The sequence below is a fragment of the Pyxicephalus adspersus genome, chromosome 11 (assembly GCF_032062135.1).
Source record: "Pyxicephalus adspersus chromosome 11, UCB_Pads_2.0, whole genome shotgun sequence".
In the NCBI taxonomy this organism is placed as follows: Eukaryota; Metazoa; Chordata; class Amphibia; order Anura; family Pyxicephalidae; genus Pyxicephalus; species Pyxicephalus adspersus.
In genome coordinates this window covers 14,476,659-14,501,398 of record NC_092868.1, presented here as the reverse complement: position 1 = coordinate 14,501,398, position 24,740 = coordinate 14,476,659, and the positions used below count along the sequence as shown (strand labels likewise).

The 24,740-nt window shown below is 40.1% G+C and overlaps 1 protein-coding gene across 5 annotated transcripts; it reads left to right on the top strand.

Moving 5' to 3' along the window:
- The first annotated feature begins 319 nt into the window (after window positions 1-319).
- On the top strand, window positions 320-18,507 carry LOC140340423 (histone-lysine N-methyltransferase KMT5C-like). Of its 5 annotated transcripts, none has more exons than XM_072425615.1 (9): window positions 320-339; window positions 6,299-6,442; window positions 7,646-7,805; window positions 9,337-9,446; window positions 10,153-10,316; window positions 12,177-12,196; window positions 13,123-13,259; window positions 14,998-15,161; window positions 16,367-18,507. In XM_072425615.1, exons 2-9 carry the CDS (start codon window positions 6,333-6,335, stop codon window positions 17,887-17,889), a joined length of 2,388 nt encoding a protein of 795 aa, XP_072281716.1. In that variant the 5' UTR covers window positions 320-339; window positions 6,299-6,332; the 3' UTR covers window positions 17,890-18,507. The 5 variants fall into 5 exon arrangements, with proteins under 5 accessions (XP_072281716.1, XP_072281712.1, XP_072281715.1 ...); XM_072425611.1 differs by lacking the exon at window positions 320-339 and adding an exon at window positions 1,728-1,814; XM_072425614.1 differs by lacking the exon at window positions 320-339 and adding an exon at window positions 1,742-1,809.
- Window positions 18,508-24,740: the final 6,233 nt, after the last annotated feature.

Below are 24,740 nucleotides of genomic sequence, written 5' to 3'. Positions count from 1 at the left end.
ATTATTATTTATTTTTTACAATTATAGATTACATTGATACATTTAGATAAGTATGTATAGGTATAAATGTAATAATAAAGTCTGCTAATTGTCAAGCCGTTTATAGTCTCGAATCTCTCAATAATGTAGACAAAAAGGCATGTGAAGTCAGTGGGTGCTTTATGATACAATTACAGCACTTACAGGAACTTTACCTGTGGAATTATGTCTTGCTTCACTGTCCTGTAATGTCTTTGTTGCAGTCCACGATGAAACAGTGTGGCTCATGTCCCGTTTTCTTCTTCCTCCGGGGATTCGTCGGGAAAGCAAGAAGGAGTAATCCAAGCAATAGGTTTGAAGGTAGGAATGAAAACGTGAGAACACTCCTTGACACTAACTTTCACAAGTTTTTGTTTGTTGAATTTTGAATGCACCATTTTTTGTTATTGTCGCGGCCTTCTATTGCTTCTCGCTCACTTAACGCTTCGCGATCTTGCAATACAATTAAAATTAAATGAATTAAATAAATAAATGTTTAAATTATGATAAAAATTATGAGAAGCGGTGGGCATCTTAATCCCCCTAGCGGTAATCCAGAGTGTGACTCGGGGTGAATTTTACCTGCAAAAAGTGGTAATCCAGAGTCACTTGAAAAAAAACGTTAACCTTGTTCTGTTGTCGCCCCCCTGCGTCCTGCTGGTCCCTGCAGGTCCTGGGGACACGTCCTTCTACTCCGATCTCCAGCGTTTCCCAGTGAGGTCAGTGCAGGCGGGAGGAGCAGCGGGAAATTCAAATAATATATATTATATATATATATATATATATAATATAATATATATATTAATAATATATTATATATATATTATATATATAAAATTATATTATGTATATATTATACATGTTTCTGTACAGGTATATTACATTTCACTATTTTCTAACAGATAAATTTCCATGCAAAAAATGTAACGCTTTTTGAATGGAAGTACAGCCAGCATTAGAACGCTAGGGAGGTTAAACTTCATAGGCCCTGGAACGATGTACCGGCTGCACCCCCCTCTCCTCGGGCCTGGCTAGGAAACATTCTCAGCTTCCTCTGCGCATGCCTGGAATGAAAGTAAGGTTACACCATCCCGGCTCGGCCAATAAAGATTAGCCATGATTGCAAAGAGCAAGCGAAGAAAGAGGATGGCCGCGCCCTGCCAGGGAATGGGACAGCTGAGTGTTGTGGGGTTTAGTTCTGCTATATTGTCATTGGAAGTGTGTGTGTTGGACCGCTATCACTGCGCATTGTGGTGTGCTGCGTCAAGAACAGCTTCTGGTTCTGGTGCATAGACAATTTAATAAGGTTAATGGGCTGCCATAACCCAAGACATAAACATTACCACAATGTGATAGTAAATAGCACATATTTCTAATAGTGGCCCTGTGTACATATACAGCCATTATTGAGTATTCCTTCAGTCATGGAGGTTTCCCCAGCTCTCATGCCGCACATGGCTGACATTTAGCCGGGTACATTGTTATCATTTGCCGCATAGCCACCCTCTGCACAGACCTGACTACGTCACACATTTCGGAGGGTGGACTACGCTGATTGGTTTATAGACAGGCGCATGCATCTACCAATGAAATTCTCAAGATTGCTTTGATTGGCGGTGACGTTTACCTATGATAAAGGGAGGTCATGACGCTCTCTTCCAATGGGAACGGTGGTTTAGCTTAATCTAGGAGGGACTCGATAATAGACAAAAAATATTAAAAAAGGAATAGGCGGAGGAGGGCGGAAGCGGGCGGTGAATTACGAGTGGAAGACTTTGGGCCAGCACTGAGGTTCGGTAAGACACATGCATTTGGATTTAGCATGGACTAAACATTGCTCGGTCAGCTCAGGTTAAGGACGCCTCGCAAAGGATTGTGGGAGCGGAAACGTGAGCTGCCGGCCACGGGAGGGAAGGGGTTTCCTGGCAGCAGGGATCTCCCCAAGTGAGGTGAATGGTGATAATAGAAAGCCTGGCACAGCACGCAGGCTGGTACTAGCACCGTATTGTGCCCCTGCAGCTCTGCCAGCCTGGGTGTAATGCATGCTGGGGTCCCCACATCGCTGCAAGGGCAACAATGGTGTTGCTGGGGAGGTACTGGGGCCACATGGTGGTCCTGGGGAGGGAAGGGGGTAATGTCCCTAATAATAATGCACGGGATTCATTGTGTGTGAGGGGGGCATGGCATTGTTTGAGGAGGACACTGATGCCCTATGGTATTGCAGTCCCTGGGTAATATTGTGGGGGTCATCATTATTACATTTTGGAATTTGCATGGGGCCCATATAATGCTGGGAGGGGGCGCAATGTACCTAATGGTGTTGATGGTGGAAAGTACTGGATGCACCATGCTATTGCTGGGATGGGTATCTGGGTGCCCAGTGGTATTGAGGGATGGGGGGTGCACTGGGTTCACCATAGTATTCCAAGGGGGGCGTGCAATTGTTGTGCTGTAGTATTACAAGGAAGGGGGGCACTGGGTGTGCCGTGGTGCTTCTGGGGTGTGCATGGGGGAGCACTGGGTGCATTGGTTGTCATCTGTTGACCTCATGTTCTTAGCAGTCATCCCAACCAATATATAGTTGCATATTACAATCCAGTGACCTCATTTTTACACATCTATATAGCTGCATGGCATTGGTATAAACATTGCTATAAAAAAGGCTTCCTGTGTCCGGGTTTGGGGACCACACAAGCCGGTACAATGTCAGACTGGGTAATATTGAAGCAGCTCGATCAGAAGGTCACCCCTGTATCATACCGGTATATGGGCTTAGCTGGAATTTACAAAATAGCATTAGAATCAGTTTGATTCTCACCTGGCTCTATATAGACCCATGTATCATACTGGTATATGGGCTTAGCTGGAATATACAGTATAGCATTAGGATCTTACCTGGCTCTATATACACCCCTGTATCTGAGTGGGCTCTGTCAGCTTCCCTTTTGTTTTCATGCCTTCAGTGCACAAATCTTTTAATGCAGCAAACCACAATGGACTGAAGTGGTTCAGTATCCGCTGGTTGTAATATGCTATAGCTTAGCTGCATTTCCCTCTACTTTTAATGTCTTGTTGCTCATTCAGAAAGGTACCCCCATGCACATCACTGAAACACATGTGAAATGGCTCTTAACTCTAATAAATTGACCCTTTGGTGCAGATTCTGTGTTACTGATAAGGCATTGGATTACAAGCTGCTTGGGTAGGGCTAAAAACTGACATGAGTAGTATGCAGATTCTAAAAAAGCACCATGGATTATGAAGACCCGCTACACATCTTTAAACAAAGACATACAAAATCAATATGGGCTCCTATGCAGCCCATGTTGATATTGTATGTCCGTGTTTAGTTGTGGTCAGTTTGCAGTCCTTATTTTTCATATGGCTACAGAACTTCTTGTTGAAAATACTGATTATATTGATGGGTAATGAATAATGCAATAACCACTTGTATGGCCCAGAAATCCCAGCAATACAGCCATGGTGGCACTGCAGCTGATCTGCCAATTAAAATTGTGTGGCATTTGTAGCTTTTTTTTTTTTTTTTTTTTTTTTTACTTTATTTACAAGATGTCATTTGCCATATGGGCTTAACCTTTTAAATGTATCTAGTAAGGGCTATAGGCAATTAGTCTTGGCTCCCCCTCCCTTTGGCTGTTTCTGACACCACCCTACATGTTGCATGCTTAATGCTGCTGTTAGGGTAGAGGCTGAAATCCTTCAAGCTGCAGTTTTGGTTTGTTTATTCCCCCATGCAGTGCTCCATGGGGTGCACTAATCTTGGCTGTTCTTAGATGTAGTATAGAGCATCCTACTCCCTTGCACGCTTGCTTTGCCAGGTACTGCAAAAGTGTACATATTGCAGGAACTGCTGCTCGTAGTGTTTACACAGACCAGTGCCAGCAGGGTTTATGTATTTGCTTTACATGGCTATCAACATTAACCACTTTCCACGTGTATTCAGTTCTTTACAAAATTATTAATGGACGAAAGTACATTAAAATACTAGGAATGGGGTATTCTACAGCATACCAGTATGTATATCAAAGAAAAAAAAATTGTTCCTGATGGCTAATTCAACACTTGTTTGCATTTTTTTTTATCTGTAGTTTAGGACCTGAGTGATTGCCTAATAGACAGTATACAGGAATGGGGCTAAAGACACCAGAATGTATAGCGCAGACAGAAGCTAGAGATTTCTTCTATCTGCTATTTTTCTGTGGCTCTTTGGAGTGTAATAGAGACAATCTGAATGCTTTTTGCTGCAGTCTGGGCTCAAGGGTACAACCAGTGCCTAAAAACAATGGTGCTTGGGCAGTCTTTCCATAAATACCCTACAGCACATGACTGCACCATAGAATATCTGTCAAATAACAGAATAGTTTTAATCACTTTGATTTTGTGAATAGATCTTATTCTTTGCTTTTTTGGTGCTACTCATTATTGAGCAACTGCTGCCTACATTTGGATTGGATAAGTGTATTCTTTATTTGTTCTATGCCTTGGCACTATATTATTGTTAATAAACAGGATTTTTATAGCGCCAACATAATACACAGCGCTGTACATTAAATTGGGGTTACAAATGACACGGGAGGAGGAGAGGACCCTGGACCGAAGAGCTAAGACTACAGATAATTTGTTGTTTTTTGTAGTTTGTGCCTATTGATCTCCCTGCACTTTTTGTCTGATTTGCCTTGAAGTGTTGAGTGAATCTGCATAGGGAAAGCTTTTCCCTTTTTTATTTCCTCTGCATATGGTTCATTGACCACAGTGATAAATGGACACAAAGCAGATAGTTATGTATACTCTATGCAAATATCCATCTCTGTGATAAAACCATCCTATCACAGTGAATGTATTTGTAAATCCATGACACGGCCTTTGTATTGTATGCAGTTACTTAGGATAATGTAGTGCTTTTGTTTATTTTATACGTTGCAAAAAGCAACCTAAATACCACAGTGATTTGCCTTCCTATAGAAGAGTATGGCGTTACACAAATTAATTGCTATGTAAGATGATCTGAGGTCTAATTACATATATAAAACATTCCTGATCCTCACGTGTAGCAGTGTGTATGGATTCCTAGAGGATTTTAGCACAGCAGCAGGTGTAATCGTGATTATGTAGCCCACTGAGCTATCTATTTATAATGAGATGTTTCTAATGAGATGCAGAGGGTGTTTGGATTTAATTGAAACCCCAGAGTTTTAAAGGGGAAGTAACGGCAAGAAAAAAAAAAACACAAGCTGTTTACCCTTACCCTCAAATAAAGTATAATCTTGCAAATGCATCGTAAGATTACCATTGAGACTTGTATTGTCTAAAATAAAATCTATATTTATATCGAGGGCTAAGCTTGAACTTTTTTAGACGTTGCTAGAATGTATAAGGGTCATACCTCATGCAAAGTGGGGGTGAAATCTAACCTTTTCTTTTCTATAGCACCTGCCATATATTCAGTGACTAATGAAAGTCGCTTTTCAGTTACAGGCTGGGAGCCAAGAGAGGACCAGGCGGTGTTATGTATATGCAGTAACATAATGGCAGCCCCCCAAACTGGTTGTGGATGGATTATTATGAATAATAATTTATATAGTGGGAACATACTCTGTAGTGCCGTAAATAGTCCATACATGGTACAGACATAATGATCATTACATGCGGAGGTGGAATAAATAGAAATAGGAGTGGAAAGCCCTTTAAGGGTGACGGAAGCATTAACCTCAGGACTGGCTGGTCATTAATACAAATCCTTAGCTAGGTAAACCCACTCCCATGTATGTACTATAAGTACAGGGTGCCATGGACACTGTATGGGGAGGTCTGTGCAGTTGTCTATTAAGGACCATGCACCCCTAAAAGTTCTACATAAAACCCTGTGTGCTCTGACCAAATGTTTTTGGGTGTGTGAGGAGTCATTAAAGCAGAACTAAACACTAAAAAAAACAATCCTAAGCTGCCTTATCCTTGTGTATTTTAAATACACTCGCCTGTCTTTAAGTTTGGACCTTGTCCGCTCGTACCTGATCACAGATTTCTAAAGTGGAACTTTAGTTCTGCTTTTAAAAAGTGCAAGAAAGAAAACTGAAGTCAGTAAACATGGTGTGAAACAAGTAATTTTGAAATAAGATACAATCTACTACCAATAATAGTGAATAGAAAGATCTAATGTGACCGTTGTATCTTTTTTTTTCATAATGGCTTTATTATATAGACCTTATGTATTAATCCCTTTTTATTCTTTCTCCTTTTCTCATTCTTTTACAATAAATAGGTAATAACAGCATGATACAAAGCCCAACAATAACATGGGTTCCAATCGACTGACTGCAAAAGAACTTTGTGAGAATGATGACCTGGCAACCAGCTTGGTGCTTGATCCCCTCCTGGCATTCCGAACACACAAAATGAACGTTGGGTGAGCCGTCTGCTATGCCTTTCATATATTCTATTAGCTCTTTGTTTGATCCCAGTCTCTTTATTTTATGTGAATCTCTAGTGTGCTCCAGACTTGTGAAATTTGTTTTGGTGTCAGATCTCCATACTTGGATAAATCTGTGACGCACCTATTGGAACTTCAATGTCTAGACACAAAAACTGAATAGATAAGGGGGTGTGAGCTAGATCTTTAATCTGAGGAATAAGGCTACATACACATGTTCAATGGTCCTCGTCCGATAATCGGCCCAGGGCCGATATTGGACAAGAATCTGGCATGTTTGTACAGTGCTCACGGTCCGAACGATCGTCCTGGCAAATCCACGGACGACGAGCGATCGTAATGCAAGTGAAGGGGAGAGAGCACGGGGGTGCTGCTCAGTTCTTCTCCCCCTCTCTTCTCCATTAGCAGAATGGTGCTGTATGTACAGTTTGCCGCACACAGCACCTCTGATTTGCTTTTTGCTATCTGCACAGTATGTCATAGGCTGACCATCCTTTCCTCTTGCATAAGAGACGGAGCACACCAGTGCACAAAACAATGCAGCTCCTCCCAGTCCTGGTCCAGTTTTTGTCATTTTATTTGGTTGACTGCTTAATATACTTAAAACGAGCTACAAGTGCTTTATAAAAAAAGCAGGAAAGAGTGAGGATTAAGGTGCAGATAATCTGCTTTGGTACGTGTTTGCTTCCAATTCCTGGCGAAAGAATAAAGTAGTTCCTGTGGTGATCTTTAAATGTGATACAGGATGCATAAGAGTTATGAGTATCCTACGTAAAGATTGTACAGTCCCACTATCACAATAGAATTTTAAAGCTTTTTGAAGTCTGGGGGAAAAGCACTGATGTCCGTCTCCTTTAGGTGCCAGTTTGTGCTTTTTTATATAATACTTTTTTATGACCTCCACACAAGAGCCTAACATGTAATTGAAATGGTGGTGACCAGTTTTTATTAATTCCTTAGTAACTTGCTATCAGCTGCTACAACTTTACACAATTCACTCAAAGCCTTTAATTTATTAATGACATTCTGTGTGGCCCTGTAAATATTCCTCCAGGTAAATAAAGTTTTTTTTTTTTTTTTTTTTTTTTCCAGATTCTGCTAATGTTTATCCACGAAGTGTAAGTGAAAAGAAATATATTATGGTTTTATTAACTGTTAATGTTTTTTTTTTTCTCGTAGTCTGCTACCTTCTATAAGGAGGCAACATCATTTGCGAGAGGCACTGCACACATTCCGTAAGAAGAGAGACCTGGAGGCAGCATTCCGTGCCCTTATAACAGGGGCTAATCATTACCTCAAAAACCGAATCCCACAGCAGGAAGCCACACTGAAGGCACATGTAAATGGACTTTTTTTTTTTTGTATTTCTTCCGAAAGCATGTTTATGGTACATGTACACATAGATATGTATGCATATGCTATAGGAGCATGTGTTTACCTGTGCTCCATACTTTTATCTTTTACTATTAAGATCATAATATGGATTGGTGTAAATAGATCGGTTTAACATCAATTTAAAAAACACTTCTGATCAGAATTCGGTCAGAATTTGACATGGGTGTTTTGACCTGGGGTGCACCTACATTTATCTGCTTCAACCAGGATTCTTGTATGCAAAAAACAGTTCAAGAAAACAAAAGCCCATTAATATTGGCTCTAAAAGTGTTGGGAAATGGACACACAAACTTCAAGCTAGTGTTAGAAGTGGAACTAAACCAATTATCCTTCTGGAGATGGTGCCATCTTGGCCTTTTTTTAGTGCTGCACTTGTAATAAGCTATTATTAGGTCTTAAGTTTAGCATTAAAACTACGGAGAACATTGGTATGTTTGGTTAAAGTTTTAATTGAACAGCATTTAACACAAGCCTTCCTTTGGGAAATGGTTAAAGCTGATATCCAGCCTTACCCTTAGTCTTGCACAGTTATACAGGCTCCTCTACTAGACTGAAAACATTTATCCTGGTTTTCCACCGCACTTGGAGTTTTTTTCATTGTTCCTTGAAAAATGCTGCAGGTAAGATGGTCCCAACCTTATTTCCTTGCTAGAAAACACCCAACACCATACTGTCCCCTACTTTCAATCATGAGTGCTCAATAATGCATGTAGATGTTGCTTATCTGCTGTTTTTAGAAAGCGATGTACAGCTCTTCTGACAGTCATGCTCTGTCTACATTACATTGTCAAGTCTTGACATTTTCCAATGTGTGTCAGTTATCAAAATATCCAATAGGCGCTAAATTTCGGGCTTTGAAATCTGCGGTCTGAATTAAAATCTTTACTGGGCAGTTGTACAGACCCAGCCACTATGAACACAGGGCAGCAATATTTCCCAGTAGCATGTCTTAGGAATTTGTGTTGTGTCATTAGAAACAAACATTGTAAGGAATACTGAGTGACGAAAGCTAGTAAAACAAAGTCACAACCCTTTGCCTAATTTTGAAACTGGCTTTTTAGGAAAGCTGATTTTTCGAACAAAATGCAGTGACCTCATCTGTCCCTTGTCCTAAATGAACTCGCCCTTCCATAGATTTCATTCTGAGATTAGTTCCTCTGTTTACATCCAATGCTGTCCTCCACTGAGCTATAAAGCTGTTGTAATTTGCAGACTAAATTAAAACTGTGCCAAATGTAAACAAACCGAGAAACCATTGTCATGAAAAGTATCATCTATCTGTGAAAAGGGTGTCTGGGCCAAAAGGGATAGCTGTATTTTGTTTGAAAGACTGCCCTAGTAACTGACTCGTAAGGTTGGTGCAGAATTTGGACTGAACATTAGGCCTTAATGGCCAGTGGTCGAGAGGGGTAAAGCCAAAATGTAACTGTATTTTTCCTAACCTGGTAAAATCACTCTTGAAAATTCACTTTCAGATATTTCGGTACCTGCGGATGTTTCTGCCGGAAAGTGGCTTCACGATCTTGCCTTGTAATCGGTACTCTTTGGAAACAAATGGAGCCAAAGTAGTTGCGACAAAACCTTGGTGAGTAGGTTAAAGGGTTTATAATGGCAACCAACAAAGTGTGCCAGTTGAATAAACGGGCTGAACATGGAAAGATGTGTTACTGTAGAGACTAAAATAGCAGAAGTGTGCTGGTGATGCTTTGTATAATATACAGCAGAACATGAAGGGTAGGAAGTTAGTATGACCTTAGGGGCCTGAAATTGAAAGGTCATGCCCCATACAGCAACACTAACTCATCTGTGGCATGGACCACATTGGATGTGCTTCCTATTGGGTATGGCTGTTGTGGATAGTGTTTACCTACATTTAAATATCCTCAAATACGTGAAATGCATACTAGCAACACAATGTGATCTTGTAAATGTTGTGGTCAGTCGCTCCAATTTTCCAAATTTGAAATAACAGCAATATTATTTTTCTTCTAAACTACACTCATTGGTCATGTTTTTTCTTTTAATATACCTTGCTAGTACTAGGTTTAGCTCCCTCTTGCTTTAAGAACTGCTGTATATTATTCATGGTATGGATTGAACAAGGTACTAGAAACCATCCTCAGGGTTTAAATTGACATATCAGCACACATCTAATGTAATCTCTAAATCGGACTTCAAACAAGGATGAATAAAAACTTTATTTTACTGGTGTCTTTTATTTCATATACATGCTGTTTAATATGCAACAATTTTGCTTTGATTCTTTTTACCTGCTGTGTATTATTTTTCAGGGCAAAGAATGAGAAAATCGCTCTTCTTGTTGGCTGTATAGCCGAGTTAACTAAAGCTGATGAGAGCCTCCTTCGCTTTGGTGAGAATGACTTCAGTGTTATGTACTCCACCAGGAAGAAGTGTGCACAGCTTTGGCTGGGGCCAGCTGCTTTTATAAATCATGGTAAACCTTCTTGCTTACACTCATATATGTATGTTTAGTATAATATATTAAATCATAAAATATATTTAAAAATTTAATTTTTATTTACAAATATTAAAACAAGTATACAACACAATATTTGCATAACATGTTGTTGCTTTGAAAGTATCATTAAATATTTAGAAAATATACAGATTCATGCTTCCCAGGTTTCTGGTTGTGTAGTATACCATGTTCTTGATGTTACCAAAATGTATATACCTGTCATTTCACTTCATGACTTCAGTACAAACTTGCAACAGAAAAACAAAACAAAAACCAGTAAAAGTTCTCTCAACAAATTAGGCATAAATATACTTGCCAACCCCGAATTATAGAAATATAAGTAAAAAAAAAAGACAGCTGGGTCACACTAGGGTAGATATAAGTGTTAATAAAATAAAGACTTTCTCAGAAATACAATATAAATCACTCATCCCTTAAACATTCTTCCTTAAACATTGCAAGTGATCCTATTGTCAGGCCATCCCAAGGTTGCATTATACAGTCAACATTGGTCTGTGGTAGACAAACGTTCCAGAAAGTACCCGATGTGTTATGCTTTCTCAGGGGTATTGTAACATTTGGTGGTACACTGAAGTATACTGTAGATCAGGGGTGCCCAACAGGTGGATTGCGATCTACCGGTAGTTAGCAAAGGGAACACGAGTAGATAGCGGAGCTCTGCCTTTTAAAATAGACTCTACCACCACAAACCGGAGTTAAGTCCCAGTTTTAATTGTTGCTAGATCGTTTTGACTTAATCATTTTAAAAGTAGCTTGCAAGCCAAAAAAAGTGTGTGCATCTCTGCTGTAGACAATCATGATGATGATCATAATATTAATACAGAGAATAACTAAACACATAGTAACATAAAAATATTCATATAGCACTGTTAGTCATATAGTATACATAGTGAGTAGAAATTAACAGTATTGGTTCCCAAAAAACATAACATTTATACAGAGTAACCATGTAATAGGAATTAGAGATAAGGAATATAGGTCTCAACCCTTGTATAAATTATATATTGAAAATAATAAGTATATAAGATAAACTCACATGTTGGCCGATAAGTTGTTTATCGTGCAAAAAAAGCTCCAATAAAATGTATGTTGTATTATTGTAGTCAAATATGAATTTTGTATAGCTTAACCAACAAAAGCATCTAGGTGGCTGAAGTGTTATTTTTTGCAAAATATGCCAAAATAAAAGTATCGACTGCAAAGAGAGAGGATCCTTGAGCTGCTTATGAGGGTCCCAAATTTGATGTTTGGTGAGCTAAACTCTTGTAAACTGGGGTCATTGCCTCAAGTCCATTCAGAGCACGTGGATTGGAAAAATTATTGAACAGGGGATAGCAAGCAATTAAGCTTTGCCTTAATTTGTTAAAAGTAGGGCAGAGGTAAAAAAGTAAAATGAAATGGCTTAAGAAGCTTTTCTGGCTAATACAAGTAAGAGCACATCTTATGGGGTGTGTTTAGGTAGCAATTTACATTCAAATATTTAAATACAGGTTTAATTTCATAAACTGCTTACTGGCCCATAGTATTTAGTCATGTCTTGGCAGAACAGAGAAGTCAGGTAAGTAAATGGCAAGACTATTTGCTATGGCTACTGCAATTGTCTTGTAGTGTAGCCTGTGACTTTGTTAGATGATCTCCATAAATACATTTCTTACGATCCAGCTGTATGTAGCAAAGATGGATGGTGTGTATAGCTTGGGTTTTAAGTCTGTCATTTTATTTGCTTAGTTCTGTTTGATTCTGGTTTTTAATTGCTTGTGTTTGAATTTGTTTTTTTCCCCTGTTTTTATTTTTCATTATTCCTGTGGACATAAGACTGTCGGCCCAACTGCAAGGTAAATTCACATTACTTGTTTGATGTCTTGTGTTTTTAAGAGATATGACTAGTTTTGATTTTATAATGGCACCATACTGTGGCATGGTTCTTGACTGAGTACTTAGCCCACAGCTTCTAGGCATCCACTCTCTATGTACACTTTTTCAAGTAAATCTATAGTGGTCAGATTTACAAAGTGTTGGCTTTGGAACCATCCATTATTTAATGCTTTTATTTTTCTGGTAAAATACCCGTTTATTAAAGACAAATTATTAATGGATTGACAGGAATCAAAATCTGCCTATTGTGCTGTAATTTATAATGTATAAATATACTGCTAGGTTTTTAGGAATGCTGGTCCCTGGAATTATGCTTTTGTAGGTAAATTCACGGGGGGTTCATTTTACAAGCAGATTTGTGTATTGTAAAATGCTGGTTGGTTTTATTTGGACCTGGTTTTAACTAGCATTTCCGCTATTGGTGTTCTGCTAACCTATTTTATGCTCCACATAATAAATAGAAAGAACACACCAAAGCTCATGTGAAAATTATGACCTTTTAGATGGTTAAATCCAGGATAGTTTGGGCTTGGTGTGAATACTGTAAAACGGGACAAGCCTGTCTGTGGTCTCTTAAGCACTGTTAACAATCTTGCGTAATAAGGTGAAAGGTTGGCTGAACTCTGTTCATGCCCTAAATAAGCCGCATTCAATGGCCAGGCTTCCGTCTTACTTCTGGCAGATGAGCATCATGTGTGGACATGGCTGAAATAAATGCCCAATGGTAATAATTAAAGACGTTTTTTTTTTTTTGAATTATAATTCTAAAGTTAGAATAAAATTTCTGCTATTGGGGGCACCCCAATACAATTTTAAGTGCATTTTTGCTTGATTTTTGAATGCTTACTAGGAGGGCTCCTACCAAAGTTTATCTTTTCTGGTTCAGTTTGTGCCAACAGAAGGAAATACAGCTTGTGTAAAAGTTCTCAGGGACATTAAGCCGGACGAGGAAATCACCTGCTTCTACGGAGACAGTTTTTTCGGAGAGAAGAATGAGTTGTGTGAATGCTGCACTTGTGAAAGGTGAGGTTGAAAAGGGATGTTTATTTTAACTATTCCCTGTTAAATTTTTACATTCCACTTTTTATTTTTTTAAATGATCTTGGCATGCAGATATATTGCAAAACAATACAAATTGAAGGGGGGGGGGGGGGGGATGTGAAATCCTCTCTGGGTGGTTGTGTACATTTCAAGAACTCTAAGAAACCTTTGTTGCAAAATCGTGTCCTTCTCGTCTGGGGAAAAAAAAGCTGTTCTATCAAATCCTCTTCAAGCCTTCCATAACCACCTGGCTCATTCTAAGTAGGGTGCCACATCTTCATTCCTTTAAATAGTGGTTTATAAAAAAAGCTAAAAATTCAGCTTGTAGGGGATGTCTAAAATCTCAATGCAGATACCCATGAGAACTTGTGAGGCAATTACACATGCAGGAAACGATATTCTGGTTAGGCAAAGTTTTTCGGTACCCAGTGTTGTCAATTTTAAGGCATTCAGTAGTATACTACATGTTGCCACCCCCTTTCATTATCTACTTTCAGTGTCTCGCCTGAGCAAATGTTTTAGGAGCAGTAAACTCTCTGCTGGTCTCTGTGTAGCTCGAGTTTACTGAACCTTTTTTTTTTTTTTTTTTTTTTTTTTTTTCCTAAATAAGGAAGTCTAAAAACATAGACTTGGCTATATATTTTTAGCACCAAACTTTAATAGGTAAAATTCTAAATGGTGGCACCAGATAACAGCATAGGAAATATGCACAAAGTTGATGCTGCAATTAAATAGTTATAAAACGGTTTCTCAGGGCATTTAACTGCAATAGGAATGATAATAAATTACCTTGTATGTTATACAAAATATGAATTTTTTTATGTTAATTGCACAATAAAAAGAGTGGTTGAAAGTACCATAAAGGTATAGAAAGGTTTTGTGTACAGACTCCTTGCCATTCAGAGTGAGTTTAGGCTGGCAGGTATAGTCGAAAAACAAATTATTACATGAGTCTACTGTTTTTCTGCATGTTCTTATGGTCAGAATTTTTTTTTTTTTTTTTTTCCCCCCCAAAGAAATCCTGTTTAATAGTGGCAAACATGTTACGCAGTGCTATCCATTAACCCCCCTGATGGTCTAATGTCAGTATTTTTATGTAAAAATTGGTACATTGTTTTTTCGTGGAAATTTTGTTTAATATTTCAGGCGTGTAATTCCTAGGAATAACTCCCAGGTATGATAAAGTTTGAAACACAAATCATTAATTATATTAAAAAAAATATATAAATTTAATAATTTCATTAAAAATGTAAATTGGTCCAAACAAGGGTACAATAATAGATAAACTTTTGGATTTATTTTTTTATAACTATTACTGTGATCAAAAATATAAAAGCAGATTACAGTGTAATCTGCTTTGAAATTTTCCGCCAGGCCATGCCTCACCAGCGTACCAACGATTCCCGCATCACATTGATCAAGCCGAGGATGTGATGCAGAAGCTGGCCGGGGTTCGCTGTAGGGGAGCAGGTGGGATTTTTATTTATTTATTTTTTTTTGCTACCCCGTGTGTGGCTTGGTGTTTACTGCTTTTGGGGGTTGCAAATGACACATACTGACACAGGAGGAGGGGAGAACCCTGCCCTGAAGAGCTTACAATCTAGGAGATACTGATTTTTGGATGTGTTCCATGTGTTCCACACATGCAAGTGTGTGTATAGTTGGCTTTAGTTGTGCAAAAGCTTCTATTAATAAAATTTTGCATGCATGTGCATTTCAGAAAAGGGGAGGGGGCTTTTAGACTGCAGAAGGAGGATCCCCGTGAATCTACCTCATCGGAGAAATACCAGCTCAGAGAAACAGATGGTCGCCTGCAAAGGTTGCAAGGTCAAAGCGACAAACAAAGCCAGCATGGCAGTCCCCGTAAAAGAAAGCGTGTCTCAAGTAAGTTTGTAAATGTTATACTGCTCTGCTGCTATCTTTTTGCCAAAACAAATATTTAGGGAAAAATACAAAGGACATGTTAAAGGGTATTCCTCAAACGGTGATATAGTAGTTAGAGATGATGATGGCATCATCTGTATCCCTTTGTAATCGGTGTTAGGTGGCTGGCGCTAGTAAAACCTTTGGCTGGCATAATGAAGTCATGCTTGCCGGATAATTAATTTGTTTTATCAGACTAGTTGGTGTTTAAGGCATAGACTTTAGTGTGCTGGCTGCTCTACGTTTCCACTTGTAGTAAGAAAGTATTAACTGCAGTACAGCAATATATGCACTGATCAACAATACTAAAACTACTGACCCTGAAAAACATCTATTTGTAACATAAATGTAGGGTAATTACAGTAGCAAGGAGGGATATATGTTGGGGAATGAGAAAACAGTTCTTGATGTTCTGAAATCAGGAAAAATTTAAGTCGGGGCAAATTCTTGATGAATGGACAGGGTGAGTTGTGGCATCTCCAAAGTGACAGGTCTTGTGGGGTATTTGTAATTGGTATAACGCTCTGCTGCTATATTTGTGTCAAAACAAATATTTAGAGAAAAATACAAAGACGCGCTAAGGGGGGGCCGCGGCGCGCCATGACTATTCTTTCTGGTCTGAAACAGAGCTACTATTGTAGCACAAGTGGCTTAAGGCTAGTATGACGATGGGAGACACAGAAGTATTGTAACACTGCAACACAGTTTGCTGCCTATGGGTCTGCAAAGCCGCACACCTGTCATAGTGCCCATGCTGACTCCTCTCTACCGCCAATTGATCTCTTTGAGATCAAAAGGCAGGCTGCCAGAGGCAGTGCGACTTTAAAACTGTCTGTCCAATAATGTGTAGGTCCCCCTTGTGCCAACGTTTTGGCTGAAGCGGTACTTGTCAAAGATTTAACTGCACATGTAGTACTTATGCTGAAGTTTAGAGAACCTTTACTATAACTTGCTTTTTAACAGAACCATACCTTTTCTGTCAGCACATACTGCATAAATTGCTATACTCTTTCGTACACTTTGCTTAATCATTAGCTGTGACTGGTAACTTGTTTCTTAAAATTTATTTATTTATTTTAACTGTGATTTTGTCCAAATCTTACATCTCTCTGTATCATGATATAGTGACTGAGATTTTTGCTCATATGACTGTGTTTTGTTTTCAGGTCTAAGATGTAGATCATCACCAAGCCTCAAAAAGAGCCCTAAACACTGCAAGAATATCACTTTTTCATCAAGTCTCAGGTCACCACCTTCATCTCCATGTTCCCCCTCTTGCCATGGAGTGCAGTCCTCTCCTATCAACAGGCCCCAAATGCCAGTAAAGGCTGAATTGCCTCCAGGAACTGTTATGAAAGATATACGCATAAACCTGCACAATTCTATTAAATGTAGCCGGTACTTTTCAGCTACGGGAACACCTAGTGAAGTTCATGGTTGCAAATTGGGTAAAGAACCTGTGGTGAGACTTAGACGGCAAAGTATAAGTCCTGATAAGCTAAGGTTCACCCAGGGTTCTGGTAATGCCCTGCACAATTCATCTCAAACAAATGGCCTGGATCAAAACGCCAAAGATCTTGCTATGAATTGTGAACTTTTTAATGAACGTAGTGAGATGGAGGAACGTTTACATCCTGAATGCCTTTCTGCCAGTACCAGCTTGTGTATGGATGAACATGATGCTGATGTCTCGGAGCAGGCTGAAAACTGTGCATCCACTTCCATTTCATCCTCTGACAAACAGAATACAAGTGGCACTGATGCCTGCATGGTTCAACCAGAGTTGGATGTGCTTGTTTCTCCTTTAGACTCTAAAAGATTGCGTTCAAATGTGGTATCGCAAATGCAGGAGGTGGATAGCTCTCCACCTGCAGGATCGTTACCTGAAAACACTGTGAATCCAAACAATAATTCAAGCTTCAAATTATTTTCAGATTCAATGTCCCCCAAACAGCTTGGTTTAACACATTACATCACTGTCAACTTGAGCAAAGCAAGAATTTCAGGCCCTGAATATTCAAGCACACCAAGCTCTTTCCATTCCAGTGTCAGAAAACATGAGCGTAGCCACAATCAAAAGCCATTTACTGGAATTACAAATGATCAGGTAATGGAAACTGCTACTGTGAGTAGGGTCGTGGATGTACGCCGCTCCTTATCAGCTTCAGATGATATAAATGTGAAACCTAGGGCAAGAAAAAATAGAAATAAAGTTTTTTCTGCACGATCCAGGTCTTTAATGCTTAAGAATCCAAAAGGCCATAATAAAAGGACCGCTTCTCATAAAAAGAGGACAACACATCTAGACTTCAATGGGCGCATGAAAATGACAAGCATACATAGAAGCATTAGAATTAAAAGGCGTCACTCTGCTCCTCATAAACTGCTCAGTGCTGAAATGCGTTTGGATCCCAAGTTGTCTTTAAAGCCATATGTAGAACTTTGTTGTTTAAGCAACAGTCTCAGAAGGAGGGTGTCTGAAGCACAAGCATGTCCTTTGCCATTAATAAAAGGAGCTGCTGACAAGAGCATGTTAGTCACTCCACAGTCTGAATTTTTAACTAATAACGGCAAGAAAAAAAATGTGACCTTTAGTCCTTTTACCCCTTCCAAAAGACTGCGTCTCGTCGTAAGCAATGGGTCAATAGATCTGGACATTGCATCCTCTGCAAGTGATGAGTCCAATTGAAAAGCTGAAATTCCCAATAAAATATCATTCCTTTTTTTTTTTTTTTTTTTTTCTTCTTCCTTGTTAGTAATTCCAAAGCTTAGATGAAAAAAAACTGCAGGATTTACAGCTTTGCCCAGTCAAATGTTTTGACTGGGTGCTGTCTGGTTTTATATATAATTTTTTATTATTGTACATGATCATCCCCTCCCAAGTCCCTATTTTGAATAAACACACCAGTTTGCCTTAGTCTCTAAAGCAGGTTGACATCCAATTTTATGTAATGTGTCTTCAACCTCTATTTTTAAAAGGTAAAAGAGCTTTTGATGACCATCAGTGCAGACCTGTTTTTTTCCAGATTTTATCATTTGCCTTTATTCAATATGCACTCCCATTAGTTAGCTTTTTGTGTTTATTATGGGTTGTTTATCTCTATGGTGCTATGTATATTATCTAAAATGTATTCTTTTTAGGATCAGAGACTTTTTGCCACCAGACATTGCTTTTTATGTAATGGCAAAGTTTCTGTATTGTATGAGATCTGTATTGTTTGATGAATTCTTTTGTTGTAAGAAAATTACACAGAAAACAGACTGTACAAAATGTGGTACCAGCAGGATTAAAAACATTTAAAAAGTTGTTGTGTCAATTCACCGATGCCAAGCTTTGCATGCTGTGATGGAAGTTATGTAACACATGTAATCTATCTTGATATTTAGAAAAGCGATTAAAGCTCATTGCAGTTCATATCCTCCAATAGGGTAGGGCCCATAAAGACACTGTCCAAGTCCCTTGACAGTTTCCTTCCTTGTGTGGGAACTGCAGAGCCATCCTTGCCGGTCAGTCCCTATCCGCCCCTTCTTGACATCTTGTGGGCCTTTTCAGAAAAGGATGAAGCTTGGCTTTGGGGGTGTTTCTATTGTGAGTTTTGTGCCATGGTTGGGTGGTCCAATATTTCAGAGATGGGGTTTAAGTCATGGTTGTGTCAACTGCAGAGGATTTTTTTTTCATATTTACACCCTCTCCTCATATCTAGAAGTGGTTATGTAGGTCATGTTATCTATGCAGGCATGCTATGACAATGCAGCATAGGCATTGTTGTGCTCTCATCAAGAGCTTACTGGATTTCTAGCATCACTATATATATATTTTTCATGTGCCCAATCACTTGTAATGGTAAGCTAGAAATTAGCATCCAGCCATTTGTCTGCAGCATCAGGGCTCCTTTTAACCTAGCCTTCTGCTTCTCCAGGTTAAATAAGATTACTTTAGTTCATGTTTGTCTGGTTCTCTCCCCCCCCCCCTCTTCGTTTTCCTTCTAAATTTTGGGTTATATCTTGTTTACCTGGTTATTCCCGGGTCATATCTTAGACCTTTCTGGGACTACAACCTGAGGCAAGGTGATAGTAGGAGGGCTTTCAATCTTGGCTGTTATACAGGTGCTTTGTTTACCAATGTGTAATCCCCTTGTAGGCCACGGAACCTAAAGGAAAGGAGACCAAATCTACACTCCTTATCCTTCCAACAATAAATACAACCACTGAAGCCAGAGGAACTCCCCTTTTTCAGGACTACACCAAAAAGACAAATATAAAATAAAGTCTAAATATTAAACAGAAATGGCTTCTGAAGGAGGTCAATCGTATCTCCAGCGTGTATTCATATCGGTATATATTTAATTATTACAAAGTTCATTTGGCTTATAACTGGAGAGGAAATTTAATCAGTGGGTATCACAATACACCCACCTGCTCTCTGGCATAGGGTAAAAAGGCCTTTGGCTTGCATTTATTTCCAGAAAAGAAAATACAGTTCGCATCACTGTATCATTTCCAAAACCATATCAAAGTTTTTCTCACTACCATGGAGTTGGTTAAAGCTATGGTAGTTCCTAGCTGGCTCCTGCATTATTTTTTTGTGGCATCATATCTACCTATATTCACTTACATATTTCCATGTGGAAGGAATGCTGCTGAGCTAGCATCATTTGCTTCTCCCAGCCATATTCTGCTTTGCTTTCTGTACTCCATTCTGTCTTCTATTCCTAAAATACTCCTCCCCTTAGGTTTCAACACCATCTCTTAATTGGAAACATTCTTTTTTATTAGAATTAGGAAGGTGCTCCAGAGCCACCTCTAAATCCCAGAAGAAGAAGGGATTGTTTGGCCAACCCATTCTTTCCAATAATATGCCACCCCAAATCTTTTTAATTTCAGCCAAAATGGAGGCAACTGCCAGATAACCCTGTGAATCTGGCCTGGGCAAAAAAAAAGTTACCAAGTATTATGGGGGCTGTTGTGTTAGGATGTGAGTTTGTTTCAGTTTTTCAGGTCTAGTTAAGCAATGTTATGTGCCAGAAAAAGTCAGATGACTACATAAATATCATGGACCATGTTTTTTCAATTATTAGATTTTTCTATACCTGTATGGCATGGGAATATTCCAAGATAATAATGCCAGGGTTCTTCTATGTAAAAATTGTCAAATGAACATGACATAATTTCACAGGTAGTTTGGTTAACTTTACAATGCATTGTACTAGAACACATATGTATTGCTGAAATGAGATGTTAAAATATAATTTTGTATTTGTAGCCTAATTATTCCATGATCCTTGCCGTTAACACTTCTGAAATACCAGGTTTACATATTTCTACATGCAAAGTCACAATTTTTTTTTTACATTCATATGTGTCGCCGTATCTGCAAATCATATTGTTTTATTACACTTTCATTTAGGTTCATAAAAATACAGCCCTAACCATAGGTAATAAAATATCTAATGCTTAAGTGGTATAAGTGCTTAAGTGGCCTCCTTATGAGACCCAAGCCTTGGTCTCAAGTTATACACTTTACCTGCATATAGCTGCTTCTGTTAAAGCTAGTAGTTTCTTAAATTGGGGGGATTTTGTTCAATCGTTCAAGCACAGTTGTACTAAATTGTTTTATTTCTATCTCCATATGTATAATAACTTTTTGAAATAAAAAAAGCAGGCCCAGCTTGTAACCAGGGCTGGACATTGGCAGGTGCACAAGGGCTCCAGACACTTCTCTTCTAATAGGGATGTTGAATCAGTTCTGTGTAAGGGCCCAATGCTGGCTACATCTGCCTGTATGGCATGGGGAACACAATGTTTTAACAATCTTCTAAGTATTGTGTGCCACCAATCATCATCCTATGATGATTCCCATGACTGCATTTATTGATGAGCACAGCCGTGGTACTCACACTGACAGGAGGAGTACAGTGGCTGCATTCATGAATGGCAAGCCCTCATTTAACCCCTAGTGCCTGGGGATCAAACACAGGAGGATTCCCACAGCTGCATTCATGAATGCAGCCATGGGAATCATCCTGTAATGATTTCCTCTGTCTTCCGATAGGTTCGCAAAATCGGTTCACCGAAATTTCGCAGAGCCATTGGAAGTTGGAGGAAATTTTTGCGAGAATTGTATTGCAAGTATTGGTGGGTTGGGCACCCTTGCTGTACAACAATGCAACCCAGCAAACTTAGAACGTTAGAGGAGTTTTGCCTTAAGGAATGGGTGGGAATCCCATTGGCTAGATTTGCTGAGCTAGTAATGGCATACCCCAAGAGACTTGCAGTTGTTATTACAGCACCAAGGGTCTCTACAAAGTATTGCCTCTGTTTTTCTCATTATTTGGTCACAATAAAAAATATTTTTCACCTTTAGGTGGTAGGCATGTTGCGTAAATCAAATGGTGCTAACCCTGCAAACAAAACATTTGTGTACACTCTCATCAGTTTTAGAGTTACATTTTTAGCTAACTGGGAAAGGGAATTTCAGTCCCCGAGATACAAGTTTAAAAAGTGGGGTGCTGAAAATCCCCTAATTATGTAAAGTTTCAGAGAACAGGGTATATATAGAAGGAAGGGAGGGTAGAAAAGTGGAAAGAAGGAAGCTCTGCCAGCTCTCAGGATAGAGTATCTAGAATTGGGATAAAGGGGGACAGGCAAAGTAAGTTTTAATAATAACAATATTAGATTTGATAATATGATTAGATAATATGTCTCTAGTTTCACTTAATTATTTGAGCTTAGTATAAGTGGCTGGCTCACAATAGGGCAGGTTCTGGAAAGGAGGTCATGCAAGTACAAGGTAAAATACAGTCAGTGTGACAATGTTTCCAATCTCTGTATGCAAGACTGTTGGCAAATAGTTGTGAGTGATTAGAAAATACTCAATGCAAGAATACAGGTGGTAGGATGGGAGAAAATCAGTGTAGTTCCCAGTAAAAGATTGGGAATCTGTCACACATTAGTCAAGTGTTCTTTTTAAATTGTTTGTTAATGGTAAACTACAAACTAAATACATAAATCCACCAATGGGGCTAAAGTTGGTAAACTGCACATCAGTGGAGTAATGTTTTGGGATCCTGTGGACCCTTTAAAAAAGAGAATCTGGCCTTCCTCCCCTTCCATTTTATCCTCAGGAAATCACAGTATGGAATGTGACATATTAATAATTACCCCACAGGATTTCTTCAGGGTTAGTACTGTGATAAGCAAAGGAGAAATGTCTGTCCTTGTGTGCAGAAATAGGTTTCCTGAAGGTAGCTAACCTGTCGCTCTGTCAAATCAGTCAAGACAGCTTTTGCTTTTTTCAGAGCAATTCAAACCCCATGTATGAAAAAGGACGGTTTTAATTGTTCACATTGTTTGGGTAGGCAACAGAACAGAACAATAAATGTGAGCAGTGGAGAGAAATCCTCCACAAAAAATAGAAGTACAATTCCACCCATGTGAATCTCCTAGAAAGAGATGTTAAAATCTGATTCAGGGGGGGTGTGGCTTGGCGGTCTTAGGAGATGGCCGCATGTTAGAACGGCTCTGACGGCACCGGCGGCTATTCTAAGCACACAGGGTACGGAATACTCGGCAGCATGGGCAAGTCTAAGCAGGGCAGGGGGGTGAAGCTCCCCCATACCCCTGCTCAGCACTCTTCTTCCTCTCAGCCCTCGATACGGGCTTTTACCAGCCACACTCCTGCGGCTCCCAGGGCTGTTAAGATGGCGCCGGCTCCTGCCTCCCCTCAACACACGTGGAGCACAGAGATTGAGGACACGAGGCGCCGGGATTCTGCTGCAGCCACCCGCTCTCATGAGTCCTCAGGTCCCTGCTCTCACACACAGAGCAGAGCAGAGGAGGTGATCCACCCGAGGCTGCATTACAGGAAGGGGTGAGTTTTTCTCCCTCTATTGAGGGCTCCCCACCACCAGAGGCACATCAGACGGGGGGGGATCTTCTGCTACCCTGAAGGCCCCTATGCCTCCTTGGACGACACTGTTCCAGCTGTCTTCCGACCTGCGGCTGTTTCTTCTCCCTGGGGTGCAGTGATAGGAGACTCCTCCGACCCCCAGGTCTCAGGACCCCCTGAGTTACGCAGAGAGGCCTTTCCATCTTTGGGCTCCCTGCCTTGTGCACCCGGCCCCCCCTCGGGAAAGCCCAACACAGCACTCCATGAGGCTGCAGGCTCCTCATGTCTTAGTACTCCAGGCTACAGTAAACCTATTGTGGGCACTTCATGGCAGCAACATCTTCAAATGTTACCCACCAAAGCGGATTTTCAACAGCTTGTTACAGAGGTACAGTCTACCCTGCGTTCTGAAATAGGGGCCCTACGTGCAGATTTCCAATCCCTAGCTGGGAGAGTGGGAGATCTTGATGAGAATTTACATCAGGCCAAGGGTGATATAGAGGCCTTAACCCATAAATCAAGGGACCACCACTTGAAAATCAGGGATCTCTACCGCCATCTAGAAGATATGGACAATAAGGCTCGCAGAAATAACGTTCAGGTCCGTGGTTTACCGAAGGCCACCCGCGACTCAGATTTGAAGCTGGTGCTGCAAGCCTTTTTCAACCGCCTTCTGGGGCCCCCTTCTTCACATGTTATCAACATTTCTATGGCCTTTCGCAGGGATGGCATTTCAGCGGTGCTACGCTACCCGGAAGATCTTTCTTCCTTCTGCCGGGACTTGGGGATTACTGTGCCCAAACTCCCAGGATGGGAGCTCGATCACCCCTTACCCCCTTCTTCACCGGGATGGCAGGAGGTCAGACCTAGGAAGCACAGGCGAAGGGTCCAGCAATCTTCTTCACCCCCCGCTCCCCCGGATGGTGGACGATACTGAAAGGGGTTATGTATGCCATAGAGTTTTCGGCTATTGACAATCTCATGCTGTTCCTCTATGCTCATGCAATGTTTTATCATTTTATTTTCCACTGACTTAACATACTGGAAGTTATTGTTGGGTTTTTTGCCTGTATTGTTTATATTGTTTCATTTTTGGTTTACCACTATGGGTGTTGGACCTCTCTAACGTGGGAAGGTCCTCTACATATACCATGGCAGTCTCAAAATTTGATGCTGGCTCGCATCCTGCACTTATTTTATATGGCAAGTTACCCGTTAGATTACCCGTATTGCCCTTACTGGATTGCTTATGTTTTTACCATTATACTTGGTGGTTCTCCCTGAAGGGTGAGGCTTCATATGCTTGTACTAGCTGCCTCAGGAAATAATGCCACCTCACACCTTCCATTGTTTGTACGGCAGGGTAACTGTCATGTTTAGGATGTGCTGTCCCCATGTTTAATTAGATAGCGCTGAGACTAAGTTGCATTTTCTGTTTATGATGCATATGAGGTTATTTGTCTGATATGCTGCCTTTTTGCCCTATGACTTTTTGGGGGGGTCCCGCACCTGGCCCGGTTTATGGGATGGGGTGCGGGGCGTCCCCTCGAAGCTCATGTTTTGCTGGACCGCTGGTGCCGGTCGATTTGAGTTCAATTGTAATTTTCTTTGTCTGTTCAATGCTCTGGAGACTGTTGGGCCCCTGACCCCCT

Coding starts and splice junctions, on each gene's coding strand:
- LOC140340423 (XM_072425615.1), top strand. CDS start 6,333: ATGGGTTCCAATCGACTGACTGCAAAAGAACTTTGTGAGAATGATGAC. Junction 6,443..7,645: donor ACACACAAAATGAACGTTGG/GTGAGCCGTCTG, acceptor TTTTTCTCGTAG/TCTGCTACCTTCTATAAGGA. Junction 15,162..16,366: donor TAAAAGAAAGCGTGTCTCAA/GTAAGTTTGTAA, acceptor TTTTGTTTTCAG/GTCTAAGATGTAGATCATCA.